General features: G+C 35.9%; 1 protein-coding gene across 1 annotated transcript in view; it reads left to right on the plus strand.

Moving 5' to 3' along the window:
- The window catches only part of LOC131161865 (sugar transport protein 6-like), an 86,608-nt gene that overhangs the window by 63,372 nt on the left and 5,447 nt on the right, over nt 1-17,789 (plus strand). Inside the window, exon 10 of the mRNA XM_058117857.1 lies at nt 2-72. Within this exon, the coding sequence (XP_057973840.1) occupies nt 2-72 (71 nt within the window). The remainder of the gene's footprint in view (nt 1; nt 73-17,789) is intronic.

The raw sequence follows: 17,789 nt of genomic DNA on the forward strand, positions 1-17,789 counted from the left end.
GGGTTGAGGTACTATGGGGTCTTGTATTTTTCATCAGTGGGTTGTTACTTGGTTACTCCCTTACTGTTCCAGGTACTTAGTCTAACTTTCATTATTAAAAACATGTATATACACATATACATATGCAGATATCTAAGTATTATATTTTGATGAGCAAGTTGATTACTTATTTATCACACTTTTACCAATGTTATTTCTTTTATGATGATGATACATGAAGTACAATGATGAATTATACTTTGTGAATTCTTAATTTTAAATACTATTCTATTTTTTCTTACATTCTCTTAGTTAGAGAACATGTAATGTTATGTAGAGCATAAAGTGTTGACAAGTTTTCCATTTTCCGTAGGTAAAACAACTATTTGTTCATAATTTTGTTGAGAAGCATATCATTTCTTGTGTGTAGTTTTCTATGCTAGGTACATCAAAATGAAAAAAATATTTTGCCTAAAAAGTTATAAAATTAATTTCTAAGAAATTTGGAGAATAGATCAAATTAACGAAAAATGCAAAACTTGAAAGACAGGAATATTATCAAATAAATTCAAAAACTAAGGAGGGATGCAAAAATTATTTATTAAAACACATTTTTTTTGGTTGAAAATGAAAAATGCCAAATTAAATCCTAGAAAAAAATAGGATTTATATGAAATAAACATTAAAATTTAGGAAGAAGTTCTAGTGGCAACAAAAGAGATAGTGTAATGGCATTAACGCGAACTCTAGATTATGTGATAAAAAAATAAGAAAAAAAAGAAGGGAAGAATGCATGTTATAGTAAGCACAATATGCATGCAAAGAGGGTTTTTTTTTTTCGACGCCTGATCTGAGTCTGCGCATACCTCTATTCAATTTGAACGAACCACTTTGATCTTGAGCACTCGCACGGAAAAACATCAGATCCAAAAAATTTCTTTTGATCTGATCTAATTTATTAGATCTGCACCCAATCAAAATCTTGGTCTGATACCACTTGTTGACACCTTGCAATTTTAATCTTACGATCAACAAAATAAATAACACAAAGAACATTCATAGAAAAATGGAGATGAGAGATTTTACGTGGTTTAGCAAGCTTGCCTACGTCCATGGAGTGTGCACCTGGAGAAAAATCCACTATGAAACGATGGCAGTACAAGATCTGATTAGTCTCTCTCCGATCCCAAATCCCTTGTACACTTCACCTTCAACTCGTTCAAGAAAAGTTCTTCCTAAAGAGAACCTCACTCTAGCTCTCCTTGCGCAAAATGACAAGCAATACCTATATTTTCTCATGACTTACAAACATATATATGACATCACACAACCGTTGGATTTAGAGATGATCCAACGGTTGTGATAAAAGCCACAATAAATAAATAAAAAATAAATATTTTTGAACATCAGGGAACCATTTAGAATGATGTTTCAATATGCTTAATTCACAATATATAATATTCATTTAAACACAACTTTCATATTATCATTATATTCAATATATTTAATCAATATACTCAATATACTCAAATTCACAGCAAGCTCAATAATCATAATAAATTTCCAGTTAAATTCAATCTGCTAAACTCATCATAATATTCAATCAAGCTCAAACATTCATATCAAGATACCATTTAAACTTAATATCCACAACAAAATATCCAATGTGCTTAAGATGATCATCATTCAAGTATTATCCATATCAACAAAATATCGATATTGTCAACAAGAAGAAATTTTCAATACTTTCAATCAAGTCAAGATATTCATTTAAGAATATTTTTTACATCATTAATATATTCAATATTCCCAACTTATTAAACTCAATTTTCTAAATGATCAACAATTTATTCATATTTTAAAACGATCATCAATAAAGAAATCAAAATGTTCAAAGAGATGATATTCAATTTGAGCACAAATAAAGTATTTATATCACAGTATTATATGCTCCCCTTAAATCAATGCATATAACTCAACATTTAATTATGGGGTTTCACAATGAGCAATTTAACCGTAAAAGAATTTAAAATAACATGCTTATCAACAAAATAATTTTCTTCAGAAATCAAAACAAATCAATATATCACAAATTTTTGCATCATATTTCAAAATGTAGGAAAAGACTTGTGGAAAACATCATATAATCAAATATATCAAACATTTTGAGGGAAACACAAAAACGCAAGTTCTAGAACAATTTAATCACTTATCTAAGATGAAACCTTGGGTAAACAAAAAAAAAAAAAATTTAAAAATGTAACAATTTTGAAAAAAGGCCCAAGTTTCACATTTTCAAAGAGAACCATTTTCCATTAAGCTCCAAATTTAAGGATACTATCATCTGAAATTAACCTAGACCCCTTTGATACCCAAATCTTCTCAACTGAAGAATTTTTTTTGCACGAGTATTGCCTCTTTTTCAGGTTTGTCAAAAAATGACCTTTTGATTAGCTAATACTTTATCAAAATTCTACTTTGCTTGAATAATTTTTGAAACAACATGGTTCAGATTTTCAACTTTCCTTTCCAAAAAATCATTTTTTAATCTCAACTCTTTTATAAGAGAGTGGCATAATCTTAGGTATCAATTTTTTATTTTCCTATTTGACCTAATTGTTGCGATGTCCCGGGTGCGAGGGTGCCCCACGGTCGGCGAATGAAAAATGATTTGATTATTTTCGAGAAAAATGATGGGATGAAATCGTCACTCTAACATTTTAGTGTGGTTAGAATACTTGATTACTACCAAATTAAGGGTAGAATTGGTCCGTGTTACCAAACCAGGGATTGGGAGTTCGATTACGCGAGGGGAAGGTACAAGCACACCCTACACGCCCATTCTTGCGAACGGTACTTAATTAATTATAAAATTATCCCAAAGTAAATTCGAAAAACCTTTTATGTTACTCCTTTTGTGAATTTACAATATGCAAATGTACATGAATGAATCACACAAATATTTACATTATATATATATGAACCGGGGTACACGATTTGAAAAACTCATACCCTTTTGTTACAATCATTCAAGAAAATATGTTACAAAGTATACTCCCGACATTTTGAAATTTCGTTGGGTTTTCTAAGTATGAAAAATACTATTTCGAGAGGTTTTGGATCTAATTCGGGATGAAAGGTTACCAAAAATGATTTCTGGTTCTCAAAAATATTTTTCTTTATTTTTTCTATTTTCCTATTTTTTTATATCTCCCGAACTTTGTGCAATTAAATAATGAAAATAAAATTAAAGAAAATAGTGAAAGTCAAGTCAAAAATATTTTTAGAATTTTCTCCTAATTTTCTATTTTTTTAATGATTTTTCTGTATTTTACTGAAATTTCAAATAGCTAATAAAAAAAATAACATAATACTAATATCATATATCTTAACATGTAAATAATAATATACATCCTAATAGTCAAAACCTCAATAATAAAGCCCTAATATCAACAATAAAGGGAACTTCCAATAACATGACAATCAATCAAACCTTAATAATACCCTAGTATGGAAATAATTAAACCCAAGAAATTATATACAAATTATAAACATGAAAAGAAAAAGAACGAGCTTATGGAAAATAATTCACATCATGAGTCTAATATGAAATATACACAAACTCTAAAAAAATTAATATACCATAAGATGGGAACCCTAAAAATAAATACGGAAAAAAATTGAGTTTTATCAAGCAATATTCAATAATATGGAACCTAAAAATTAATTTACATTATATGGAAACCCTCGAGGTCAATATACAATAATATGGAATCCCTAAAATTAAAACACACTATATGGAAGTAATTAAACCCCAAACATGCAAACCAATTAAAACCTAAATATAATACACATAAATATACGCATGAAATGATTACACTCCTAAATAATAAATAATAATAAATAATAATAAAAAACCCTAAATACTATATAAACAATAAACATGAAAAAAAAAAAACTTTGAATGAGTCAAAAACCCTAAATAATATGCGACAACTATGAATAATATAAAATAATGAGAGTTTAAATAATACAACAAATGAAAATATAAACATGTATACTAGGTATTAAAGGATACCAAAAGTTAGCACATATATAAAACATGATTACAATAATGAAGTTAGTTTATAACAGTAAATCATAAACACTATATAAGAAAAAAAAAAAAACAAGACAATAATAATAATACATATATAATATGAAAAACACCTTAACGATAAATACTTTACAAAAACAAAAGAAACACGTACATGTGTGTGCATAGTTGGAGGCAGGGAACTCACCTGGATGCTGCCAGAGCTGGGTCATCGGAGCTACGACGACGAAGACAGAGGCGGAGAGAGGCTACCGGAGGCGCTGCAGAAGAGCTATGTGCGAGTGAGAGAGAGGGAATACTTCTAGCCGTGAGCTGGGTAAGGGAGATAGACGGTGCATAGGGGAGTAATGAATCTGCTAGTATGAGCTATATGATTGGATGAATTTCAATATGAAAATGGAATAAATGGAATGAATGATTGAATGGAGATTTCCTGAATACAATAAAAATGAAAATGAAGCTATAGGTTGGCTGGTCGAGAGAGCCACTCTCCCAAGAAACAAAGAAACAAACATATTCCTGCCCCCAGGGCGTAGCTCAGGTGGTTGAGCGAACTACGGGTGTGCCTCTCACGAGGTCAGCAATGAGCCTCCCGGGTTCGATTCAGCCCCTGGGCTCCTGGTTTACCCTCCTCGTGGTGATGTGGGGCCGGATCCACGGGGCGTGGGATTAGTCGCTGGCCGGTGCAGTGGACAGTAAAACTGACACTGTTGACGGTAGGCGGATACCCGGGTCGTACCCAAAAAAAAAAAAAAAAAAGAAACAAACATATTCCTAATTTTCTGCCACCCTATTTCCGCTGGTCACCCCCTCAATACCTAACAACCTATAACAAAAGCAACAATAAAGAAACTAACTAGTACAAGGACTCAAATGGGCTTTGGCCTAGCGCCCAACCCCAGTTATCTGCCGCTCACACGTGCTCGCGCGGACGCAAGCTTCCATTCAATCTGATTCACCCCCTGCGGACGCCAGAGTTTCCTTCAATTTGCCTCACTTCCCTGATTATGAAGAGTCATCTCAGTCTACCCCCTACAACACTGCCGTTTCGGATTTCGAAGGGCCACCCCAGTCTTCCTCCCTGCTTTATTCTGGCTCCGCCCATAGCAATACCCTCCCTTTTAGAGCACCTTGCCCATAAGGTGAGCTCCCTTCATGCACTCTATATAGCCTTCTCCATTTTCTGCTTAGCAACATACCCTGCAACCCAAATTCCCCAATTGTTGGGAATTGGAGTTTTCCCTTTATCAACTATTTCTCTAAGCTTTGCTTCAACTTTATCAACTACTCCCTTCCAAGAATACCCAATAAGGAGTATATTCGGCATTCGGAAATTATATAAGTGGCAAGATGACTCCCACTCCTTAAGGAATCCCTGAGCTTCTTCAAGTTCACCAAGCTTCACCAATGAACCCGTAATATTCATATGGTCCCTGTTTATTTGTTTCTTTAGAGCAGCTTTTTTCAAGACCCCATAGTCGAATTACCTCTGACTTATTCCCTAGACTCGCATAGAAAGAAATCAAATTATTGTATCCAAGCACATCTTTATCCATCTTCTCCTCAGTTTTCTTCAAGGTTGCAATTGCTTTCACATTGATACTTGCTTTAATGTAGAAATTGGCCACCATGGTAGTGTTCAAACCCATAGAGTTGTGAGGTTCACTCCCCATTTCTTCTAGAAGCTTCTCCATATTTTCAATATCAGATCTTGCCCCATACGAGTTAATGCAAATTCTGTCGCTAAAATTATTAGGAGAGAATCCATTCTCCTTCATCTTTTGCACATGAGCGAGGGATTTATCAGCGAGGCCTTCCCTGACATTATATAACATAGAAGAGCACCATATGTTTTGTCACATTTATCTTGGTCACTCATGTTATTGAAGTAGCTCTCTGCAGCATTCAACCCATAGACACTACCAATCGAATCCAACTACACAACACGATCACCAACAACACCAACACAATCTTCCTGTACTTTCTTGTTGCCATTGATTTCTAGATCATTTATGCCTTCATGAATCTCTTCATCCCCAAGCTTTTGCAAATCAGAATGGGTTTGCTCATATAAGTCATGACGGTCATATCATTACCAACTCTGCTAGAATCACAAACTCGATCCACATACATTGACTCAGTTTCTTTTTTTAAGTTCATAGAATCGTCCCTTCCATCATCCATACGTTGCGGTTCAGCCGAATAACTTGCACATTTAGGGGCCATTGTCGAGTTCATTTTTCTATGTCCCTTTGTTGCCCCTATTATGCTCTCATATCCAGCGAACACACTATTTACATCTTTAATTGTTTGATCATTAGTATCATCAACTCCAAGTAAGCTGGTAAAACAATGTACATCATTTTCAGAGAGAGTATTAGCAGATTCAGGGGGTTGTTCGCTTTGAACCTTTCAATATCGATCCACTGTTTCTCAGTATTCTCATGAGCACTCTTTAGTAAACCATCGATAATTTTTTAACTACTTTTTCTTTAGATAGATCTCCACTGGAGGGTATCTTTCACGAATGTCATTCATGACATTTTTAAATTCCTTTAAATTTAGATTACCAGAGTTGTTCTCATCTGCCTTCCTAAATATAGCCCAAATATCTTCCGTAAATTTGCGTTGATTTATCGTGGCAAAATCACCTAAGGCATATGTGTTTACACAGCCTTCCACTCTCAGCCATTCATCAGTTGCCAAAGCACGCCTGTTAGTCTGGCCATGTTGCTTCAAGAAATCCATTATTACTGGGTGAGTCCCAATGCCAGTTGACCAGACTACCATTCCATATGGTACGGATAAAGTTTCACCAGTTCCTCTTTCTTTAGTAGAAATTTCTTTGTCAGCGACTTTCACCACCATGGATCGTGTATTCAAATGGATATGATCTCTCTGAAATTTTTCTTCAGCAAAAGCAGTGATTCTTTTGTCAAATATGTTCAAGATATGGCCGCCTTCTTCAAGAAGTGTTATTTTCACAAGATCCTTAAGCGCAGGATACAACTCAGCTAGATCTTTAGTTACAAAGTCATGAAGCTCTTTTACGAACTCCACACCTATTGGGCCACCACCAACAATTATGAAATGCAGAATTCTTTTCCTCTCTTCTTCAGTTGCATTAGGAAGGTTTGCTCTTTCAAAACAATCGATGATAGTCCTGCAGATCCTTAGGGCATCCTTTACTCCCTTCAGGAAGTGGGCATTATCTCTATGATCCTCCGGACCCATGAACAAGTACTGCAGAATGCATGGGAAACAAAAAATATGCTTGCATGAGGTTATCTGGGGACACACAGAATATTCCAAGCATGTTGGACACTGTATGGGATGTGGCTTTGAATACTTTACACACATAGTATCCTCCCACCCCAACATATTATCTGTATTCATCGATATAGGTGTATAGTCTCCAGGGTCGAACATAACAAATTTGTAGTTTGCTTGAAGGCATAAATCTTTGTTGTAAGGCTTAATTTTCTGCAGCCTTTTCCGAGGACGAGAAATAGGGTCATAATGAAAATTCAGCAGGCGATTACTATTAAACACCTAGGTTTTCCTACCTGAAGAATGTGTAGCATTTCCATGTGCATGCATGTGCGCTCTTAGACTGGCGTCCCGCTTAAACCCCTTTCCGCAGATCCCACAGAAGTGAATGTGCTCGACAAGCGACTCCATAGCGTCGAGCACCACAATCTCACACTGATCGTCACCGTCCATCTCATCAACTGCCTCCTCGTCAACCGCCCTACTTTTCATCAGAATCTTTGCATCAGGAGCGTTGTTTCCAGCGACCAACTGTTGATTAGCAGGTGCCTTAACCGGATCCGACGGGCTTGGTGCTCCCAGATTCTGAGTGTAGGTGAGTAAAGCTGCGTCGTTGATGATGATTTGGTGAATGGCATAGACAAGCTCTGAGGACACTATTTGTCTCTGATCGTTGACGGGCAGGGTGTTGCTGTTGGAATTGTTGGTGGTGAGACTAAGGGGCTGGTTGATCTCCTGCTTGCCAAGCAGCTTCATACTCTCAGAAAGAGCTCCTAACTGTTGAGTGATATTGATAAGCATCTTTTGTTGATCTGCTTGAGTAATCTGGATCACCTGTTGAAATCTTTGATGTTCTTCTTGTGACTTTTTCAGGGCAACAATGGACTCCAGAATTTGGTTCATGTGAGCTCCCTCTCCCATGGTGGTAGGAGTTTGGCTCTGATACCAATTGTAATGAATTTGCTAGTGTAAGCTGTATGATTGGATGAATTTCAACAGGATTGTATGGAGATTTACTGAATGCAATAAAAATGGAAATGAAGCTAAGGTTGGATGGTTCGAGAGAGCCACTCCCCAAAGAAACAAAGAAATAAATAGATTCCCAATTTTCTGCCCCCCCTGTTCCCCACTGGTCGCTCCCTTAATACCTAACTACGTGTAACAAAAGCAACAATAAAAAAACCAGCTAGTACAAGGACTCAAATGGGCTTTCGCCCAGGGCCCAGCCCTAGTTATCCTCCACTCACACGTGCTCGCATAGACGCAAGCTTCCATTCAATCTGATTCACCCCCTGCGGACGCAAGAGTTTCCTTAATGTGCCTTACTTCCCAGATTACGAAGAGTCATCTCGGTCTCCCCCTAGCAGCACTGCCGTTCCGGACTTCGAAGGGCCACCCCAATCTTCCTCCTTGCTTTTTTTTTTTGGCTCCGCCCCATAGCAAGGGGAGAGAGAGGCTAGGGTTGTAGGTGCTAGAGATAGATCATGCGGCTGTTTCTGGTGTGCCCGTGAGAGGAGAGAAAAATATTGTGCGTCGATGCTTTCCCCCCCAGTAGCCGTGTCCTTTTTTTCTTGTTAAACTTCCTATTTATTAAAAAAAAAAAAAAAACCCTAAATATCTAAAACCCTAAGCTCCCCCTTTTTTTCTTTTTTATTATTTTTATTTATTTTATTTTCATTTTCTTGCCAACGTAAAGCCCAAAAATAAAAATAAAATCAAAAACTCGATCTAAAAATTTCAGGACTCAATTAAAATTTTGAAAGACTCAATCTAAAATGTCTGGACTCAATTTAAAAAGATAGGGATCCTAAAAATAAAATAATCAAATTTTAAAAATGTTGGGATTCAATTTAAAGTACCTAGGACTCGATTTAAGGACTGAGACTCAATTTAAAATGTTGGGACTCATTTTAATACATCCAAAATACAAGTCAGCTTTTAAGTACACCGAGTTTTCTCACAAAGGCCTGGTTAAAATTGGGGTGTCTACAATATTCTTAACTTTAAAATTTTTATTTTCCTTTTTGAAGAACTCATTCTCATCTGCCAAAAAATTTAACTTCTTTTTGAACTCTTTATTAATACCAATGCTTTCAAGATCATTACGCATTACAAAGAAATAATTGTATTAGTCATTTTTAGAAAGGTTCCACATCTAGAAAAAAATTTACCTCATTTTTTTCTTTTTCCTCTTCTTTGTCTTCAATAGCTACGAGTCAATGTGTTCATGTTTCATTTTCTTTCTTGTCCTTTGTCTCCTCATTCTCGCTTGCCTCTTCTTTATCTTCAAGGTCAATGAGGCAATGTTGTTCTTTAATTTCGCCATGTTCATTGTATCTTTCCTCCATTTATCCATATTACAATAATGAGCGAAAACTTTAACAATTTCATCATGTTTATCATCATATAACATTTCAAGAGCATTCCAAATATCCTTAGTTGTATCATATGTAGAAATTTTGTTAAAAACATCAAGGTCTAATGTACTATATAGAATGTGTATAGAATGTGAATAGCTCTTGCATTAATGGTATGCAAATGTCTGTCATTTGTGTTCCACCTATTTCTAGGTTAAGGTATGGATTCCATATTTCAAAATAAAGAGATTGAAGGTATATACTAATTGTAGACTTCCAAAGAGAAATTATTTCCATCAAAGAATGGTATTCTAATGATAGAAGACCCCTCAAATCCAAATGAAAAAGCATGGGTTGCCATGGATCCGCTCTAAGATTATTAAGTTAGAAATTTAAAAGAAGTACACTAACTCTGAGACCAATTGCCACCAATCATAAGTCATGGCCAACATATTTCGCTCGTGAACGACATCTATAAAAATTAGAAGTTTCTTAAGATTGGCTGAGTACTACTGCAGATTTTGTTGATGGTTTTTCTAAATTATCAGGTCCATTGCAGAGGTTGATCAGGAAAAGGGTGAAGTTTGAATGGTTTGATGAATGTGAGTAGAGCTTCCAGGAAATGAAACAGTGGCTCATCACTGCACCAGTGTTGACGATTCCTTCAGATGAAGAGGTTTTTGTGATTTATAATGATGCATCAAATAAAGGACTTGGCTATGTTCTGATGCAGCAGAGGAGAGTGATAGCATATGCCTCCCGACAGTTGAAAGAATATAAGAAGAATTACCCTACCCATGATCGAGAGTTAGCAGCGGTGGTCCAGGCATTGAAAATTTGGAGATATTATCTTTATGGGGGTAGGTGTGAAATTTTCACTGATAATAAGAGTTTAAAATAATTTTTCACGCAGAAAGAATTGAACACAAGGCAGAGGAGATGGTTGGAGTTGATTAAAGATTACGACTGCACCATCAGTTACCTCCTGGGGAAGGCTAATGCGGCGGCTCATACCTTAAGGTAGAAATAAGTGGGTGCATCACTACCTGCAGAGGCGACACAGCATCTGGTTCACATGGATTTGAAGAGACTTGGGATAGAACTCATAAAGGGTGATCATCAAGCATTTATTGTCAATCTGGTGTTGCAACTGACGCTACAAGAAAGAATTAAAGCAGCTTAGAAGAGTGATGCAGAGTTGGTAAAGCTTATAGAGAAAGTACATGATGGTCATGAAGCAGATTTTAGTATCTCAGATGATGAAGCCTTGAGGTTTCGTTCCAAGCTGTGTGTACCTGTTAACCCTAAGAATAAGAAAGTGATTCTGGGGGAAGCGCACCGATCTCTGTATACGGTACATCCTAGTAGCACTAAAATTTATAGGGATCTTTGGGAGTTTTTTTGGTGGAGTGGTATGAAAAGAAAGATCGCTTATTTTGTAGCGCAGTGTTTGACATGTCAGACGGTTAAAGCTGAGCATCAAAGACTGAAGGTGTCATTGCAGTCACAATATATTCCTGAGTGAAAGTGGGAGCATATAACAATGGATTTTGTCACTAGGTTACCGTTGGCATTGCATGGATAGGATGCCATTTCGGTAGTCGTAAACCGACTAACGAAGACTGCTCATTTTCTACCTATCAAAGTTAATTACTCCTTAAAAAGATTGACAAAGTTGTGTATACAGCAGATAGTTAGAATGCATGACATGCTAGTGTCCATAGTTTTAGACTGAGACCTATGATTCACATCCCATTTTTGGAGCAGTTTGCAAGGAGCCATGGGTTCTCAGTTATCATTCAACACAACATTTCATCCTCAGTCAGATGGGCAGACGGAGAGAACGATACATATATTGGAGGATATGCTACGTGCTTGTGTGCTAGACTTCGGAGGCAGTTGGATACGATTTATGCCACTAGTCGAGTTTGCGTATAATAACAGTTATTAGGCCAGCATTGGGATGACTCCATTTGATGCATTATATGGTAGGAGGTGTTGATCCCTGTTGTATTGGAATAAAATTGGGGAAAGACAGATTTTAGGGCCAGAATTGATACAACATACTCAGGATAAATTCAAACTTATCAGAGACAAGATCAAAACAGCACAAAGTCGGTAGAAGAGTTATACAGATACTCCCCGACGAGAGTTAGAGTTTGACACTGGGGATCATGTGTTCTTGGGGGTGGCATCATTGAAATGAGTTATGATATTTGGGAGGAAGGGTAAACTAAGCCCTAAGTATATTGGACCATTCTAGATTCTTGAAAGAGTGGGTCCAGTTGCCTACAAGTTGGCTTTACAATCAGTTTTCACTAGAATTCATGATGTATTTTACATTTCATATTGAGGAAATACATCCTAGATCCTTACCATGTGATCAGATATGAGGCATTGGAGCTTAGTGATGCCTTGTCTTTTGAGGAAGTTTTAGTGCAAATTTTGGATCAGAAAGAATAGAAGCTGCGTATGAAAAGCATACCATTGGTAAGAGTTTTATGGCACAACCATGCAGTAGAGGAAGCTTCCTACTAATTAGAGGAGCAGATGCGCCAGAAATACCCACATTTATTCAGTGGGAACGAGAATTAGGGTATGTATTTTAATTTGTATAATATAGGATATGGAGTTTTGATTTTGATAAGAATAGTTTTGGGAGAGTTTTGTTTGGATTATTGTAATCTCCCGGGACCATAAATGTAACCATGGTATTCCTCCACCATAAGTGAGGGTAATTAATAAAATGGTTGTATTTATTCTTGAGAATGAGAAATGTAAGAGATGACAAATTTTGAGGATGAAATTTTATAAAGATGGGAGAATGTAGAGACCCAGAAAATAAAAAAATAAAAGAAATTGGAAAAAAGAAGTTTTTGGCTAAAAGAGGAGAAAACTAGTAATAGTTTTCTAGAGTGGAAAGAAAATCTTTGATGGTTATGGGATTTTAATGTGGACCGGTAACAGGTAAATGGTAAAACGGGCCGATTAAATAGAAAATCGGCGATGATTTTCTAAGGGTCAAAGAAAATCGTCACCAGTTTTTTCTACAGTGGGCGAGATAAGAGGATCCTGCGAGTCATTTTCTTATATCAAAACAAATTCTCTCTCTTTTTCCCAAACCCACGACTCTCTCTCCATTCTCTCTACAATTCCACTCTGATCGTAGTTTGAATCAATGATCAAGAACCACCATGAGGCTCTTGGGAAGATTCTCTATAACTTAGGAGGAGTAGATTTTTAGTTTGGGGTTCTGGGGCACCATCACAAAACTAGGGTAAGTGGGATATTTTAGAGTTTTAAAGTTAATTTAGAGTATATAGAGCTTAGGGATTATTAAATATCAATATATTGGGGAGTTTGTGTTGAATAATTTGGGGAAAAATAAATTTTAGGCTTTTGAGCTACGAACGCCGAGGAGCGTATGATTTAGGGTGTTAGTGGACTTATCAATAAGTCAGGTATGGGGAATAAATTATCGCAGTCTTTTCTGAAAATTATTGGTTGAGAAATATGAGAAATGGAATATGATATTTTACCTGAAATATATTATGATATGAATATCATATGAAAATTATGTGGCATTTGATTTATACTGATATGTATTTGAAACTGGGTTAAACGATTTACATTTAGAATTATGAGATTATGAAATGTATTGAAATATGAAATACTAAAATGTGGAAAATGATGAAAAGTGATATGTACTTAAAAGTACCTTCTGAGAAATGGTGAAATATGAAATGTGAAAATGTTCTATTGAGAAATTTTGAATAACATGAAATGAGATATGTATATGTTATTATGAGATGAAATGAATATCAAATTAATGAAATATCATTGAAATGATGAAATGAGTTGTGAATGTAGGAAATGAAAATACTGTAATGTGAAATCTACAATGTAAATCTTGAGATGTGATTACTGAAAATGTAAATATTGCGATGTTAATGCTGCAATAAAGGTGATGAAATGTGAACACTAGAATGAGAATATGAGAATGTGAATATTGCAATGTGAATACTGCAATATGGATGCTGAAATGTGAATATCAAAATGTGAATATTACAACGTGAATACTTCAATATGATTGTGAAATGAGAATGCTAGAAATGTGAAAAATTGCATTGTGAATACTGCAATTGTGAACATTGAAATGTGGAAGTGAAACCCAAATGGATGGATGTGTTATTGAATTGAGCACGGTATCGTTGCTAGTGGTGGTTAGTGCAACCATGTAGACTCGTGGAGCATGTGGCATGACAGTTCAAATGAGCGAATGTGAAGGGTTGTTTTGCCCCTTGAGTCCGAATCAGGGTATATGGCAGGCTATTCACACTATAAACGAGTATATGGTATAATTATTTTGATCTAACCGGGTAGGCCAACCGCGGTTAGGTCTAGCCTTTGGGCCGCACAACCTCGACCATGGGGGTAAGCATGGCGTAGAGTATGGAGAGTGATCTCGACCATAGGGTGAAGCATGGCGTAGAAAATATCCTCGAGATAGCCATGAGTTACAAACGCAGATGTGTTGGTTACCAAGGATACTCATAAGTTAGGTGTGAAGTGGAATTGGAATGGAAATGAAATGAAAATGAAAATGATTATGGAAATGAGAAATGAAATAGCGTGAAAGCAGAGTAAAACACTCCACCTAAGAGCTTACTGAGTAAGGTGAGTGTCTTGATAAATATCAATTTAGTCGAACCTAAGTTAATCGGGTAAGTTTACAGATGGTATTGGGGCAGAGGGAAGCTACTTGTATGGGTGGGTAATCTTCCTTATTCTCGAGAACTTCGTTGGTAACCGTATTGTTTCTGTGACATAGTTAAAAGCAAGAGTTCCCATCGATGCTCTACCCTAGTTAATAGTGTGACATGGCCTCATTCTCGTTTGCCTCTTCTTTATCTTCAAGGTCAATGAGGCAATGTTGTTCTTTAATTTCGCCATGTTCATTGTATCTTTCCTCCATTTATCCATATTACAATAATGAGCGAAAACTTTAACAATTTCATCATGTTTATCATCATATAACATTTCAAGAGCATTCCAAATATCCTTAGTTGTATCATATGTAGAAATTTTGTTAAAAACATCAAGGTCTAATGTACTATATAGAATGTGTATAGAATGTGAATAGCTCTTGCATTAATGGTATGCAAATGTCTGTCATTTGTGTTCCACCTATTTCTAGGTTAAGGTATGAATTCCATATTTCAAAATAAAGAGATTGAAGGTATATACTAATTGTAGACTTCCAAAGAGAAATTATTTCCATCAAAGAATGGTATTCTAATGATAGAAGACCCCTCAAATCCAAATGAAAAAGCATGGGTTGCCATGGATCCGCTCTAAGATTATTAAGTTAGAAATTTAAAAGAAGTACACTAACTCTGAGACCAATTGCCACCAATCATAAGTCATGGCCAACATATTTCGCTCGTGAACGACATCTATAAGGATCATCAACCATCATCTCCACCGATATACCCCCACCGATGAGTGGAAAGTATTGTTTCTGTGACATAGTCACAAGCAAGAGTTCCCATCGATGCTCTACCCTAGCCTTTGTTTATGGCTGGTTGACTACCCCCTAGGGCCGGTGGACCGCCCCGGCCTGGCGCAAAAGTCGGCCCTGGTTTACTTTTGTTCCCCTCTCTCTAATATTAGCTCATCTATGTTATGCCTTATATTTTCTCATTATTTTACTAGTAGAAGTACAATACAAATGAGAGAATAAAAGTACAAATAAATAAAATTAAGTCTTCAAACTTCTCTCAATCGTTTAAATTTACTTTAATTTCAATAAATTAATCTTGTAAAACAATTTAAGCATGGTCCTTAATGTAGTTTGTTATCATTAAAACTAGGCTAATGAAACCTTGAGGCTAATCGATTGTCTTTCAACACTTCGCCCCACTTGTTTGTGATGGTTATGGGAGTCCTTTCAATCCTTTAGAGAAATCCTAATATTGTAGTGAATTCAAATTTCAAATTCAAACATTCACGAGTCTCCCTTTTCCTCTGCGTATAAGTTGCACAAAAGACTTATGGATTTGCGAAAATAAAATAGGTTCCCAACACCTTACACTTGGAAAAACATCGAGACAGCACACATGACAATAAACACACTTATGCACTCTAATATATCTCGCCATGTCAAGATGACACTTAGCACTTTCACTTACGAAGCACTTCCTTGTTGCCAAAACACAACACACTCACAATTCTTTCTTCTACACAGAGCACACATAATTCCTTCTATTTGTGCACTCACAATTCTTTCTTGCACACAACGCATACAATTTCCTTGTGCTTATCCAACATTAGAGCCCCTAACTCCTTATCTAGGTGCTGAAAGTGGGATGCCAACTACGTATAACTTTCTAGAATTCTCCAGCTGGTGTTTATGAATAGAAATGGAGTGAATTTGAGAGAAGAAAGTTCTAGAAAGGGGTAGAGATTTATCTAAACTCTAAAAAAAGGAGAATTTTCCTGCAAAGAGAGAAGGAGAATCTTCCAGGAAGGAGAGGAAGAAATAAAATTCTAGAGAGTGAGAGATAGAATTCTAGAGAGAGAGAATTTTCTAAAAGATTTTAGAAAGAGAGAGATAATTTTATAGAAACAGAGAGAGAGAGAGAGAGAGAGAGAGAGAGAGAGAGAGAGAGAGAGAGAGAGAGAGAGAGAGAGAGAGAGAGAGAGAGAGTCGGTTCTCTCTCAACATGGCTTGCAGTTAGGATAAAGTTTTTACACTAGACAGGCTAATGAAATGGGTTTGAGAAGTTTGTCTATTTGCATAATGTGGTTGAGAAACACTATTATATATGGAAGAACAACCAAATAGAATCAAGAGCACTTGACACATTAAGGCTAATCCCAAATTTCAGTTGCATAAGTGATAAATTAGAGTTCCAATCCATCCAATTCCTATAGGAAATGCAAGACAGAGATAGAGAAATATGATTCATTTGAGAGATAAGGAGGATTTCGTTTAGTACCTACTCAATGGTGAAGATACGCAAACTTTATTGGACCTCCAATATGGGTTCATATGGAAAGAAAGAGATTTGGAGAGAGAGTAGAAGAAAAAGAAAAAAGAAGAAAAAAGAGAGACAAAAGGGAGATTGGCAGAGAGATGAAGGTTTTTCACATGGTAGAAGTGGAGGGCATGGATGAGGAAAAGGGAAAGAGGTTGAAGACGAGGGGTGTCAAGGTTTGGCAAGGTATCGTGATAGAGAAAGAAGGAAACCCACATGGATTTAAATTAGTCAAATCTAACCTTGCTCTTGTATTTAATTTTGGGAATTTGGGCCTTAAAGAATTTCATTTGGAATTGAAATCGAAACTCAAATTGTGCTTCCAAACAATGGATTGGGAATTGGGGACCCCAAATCCAAATTCAAGCCTCTGATTATAGGGATCAAAATAGTCCCTAAACCTATAGTTTTACAAAAGAATCTCATCAACTAAAGATCTTTCACATGTTCTAAATTAAAATAATAGTGGACTTCCTTGCTGTAACCATTCCATTGGATAAGATAAAGAATTATTTTCTTGAAAAAATTTGGTGGAGCGTATGACTAGAAGGTTCCTTCTTAGTTTAATACTTTGACATCATCTGTTCAGGAAGGTCATTCTTCTCCCCAAGAGCCATTTTTTAGTTAGCAAGTGACACCAATAAACATTTCAATAATGAAAATTTACAAAGGAAAAGGCAAGTGACATATATCAAACAATTTTTTCCATCATTTCAAGGAAGTTGCAAAACGGATCAACTTTTTATCTACATTTATTTTACATCAACATCTTTATTTTTATTTTTTTTGACAAATCTTTTGATGATTTGGGTTGTAATGGCTAATATTTAAGCCATTTCAGCACCTAGAATACTAAGGAATCAAAGACAAAAATAAAGTTTCATGTGCTCTCATCTTATCTACAATTGTTTGGAATTTTTTGGGAACAACATAAAAAAAATTACAAAATTCAAACAAAAGACTAACTTATCACTGATGCGATACTGAAGCTTCTTTTCTAAGGTCTTTAATCAGAAAATTTTGTAATCATCCCCTCCCCCACACCGC

This window comes from Malania oleifera, chromosome 8 (genome assembly GCF_029873635.1).
Source record: "Malania oleifera isolate guangnan ecotype guangnan chromosome 8, ASM2987363v1, whole genome shotgun sequence".
Lineage (NCBI taxonomy): Eukaryota > Viridiplantae > Streptophyta > Magnoliopsida > Santalales > Ximeniaceae > Malania > Malania oleifera.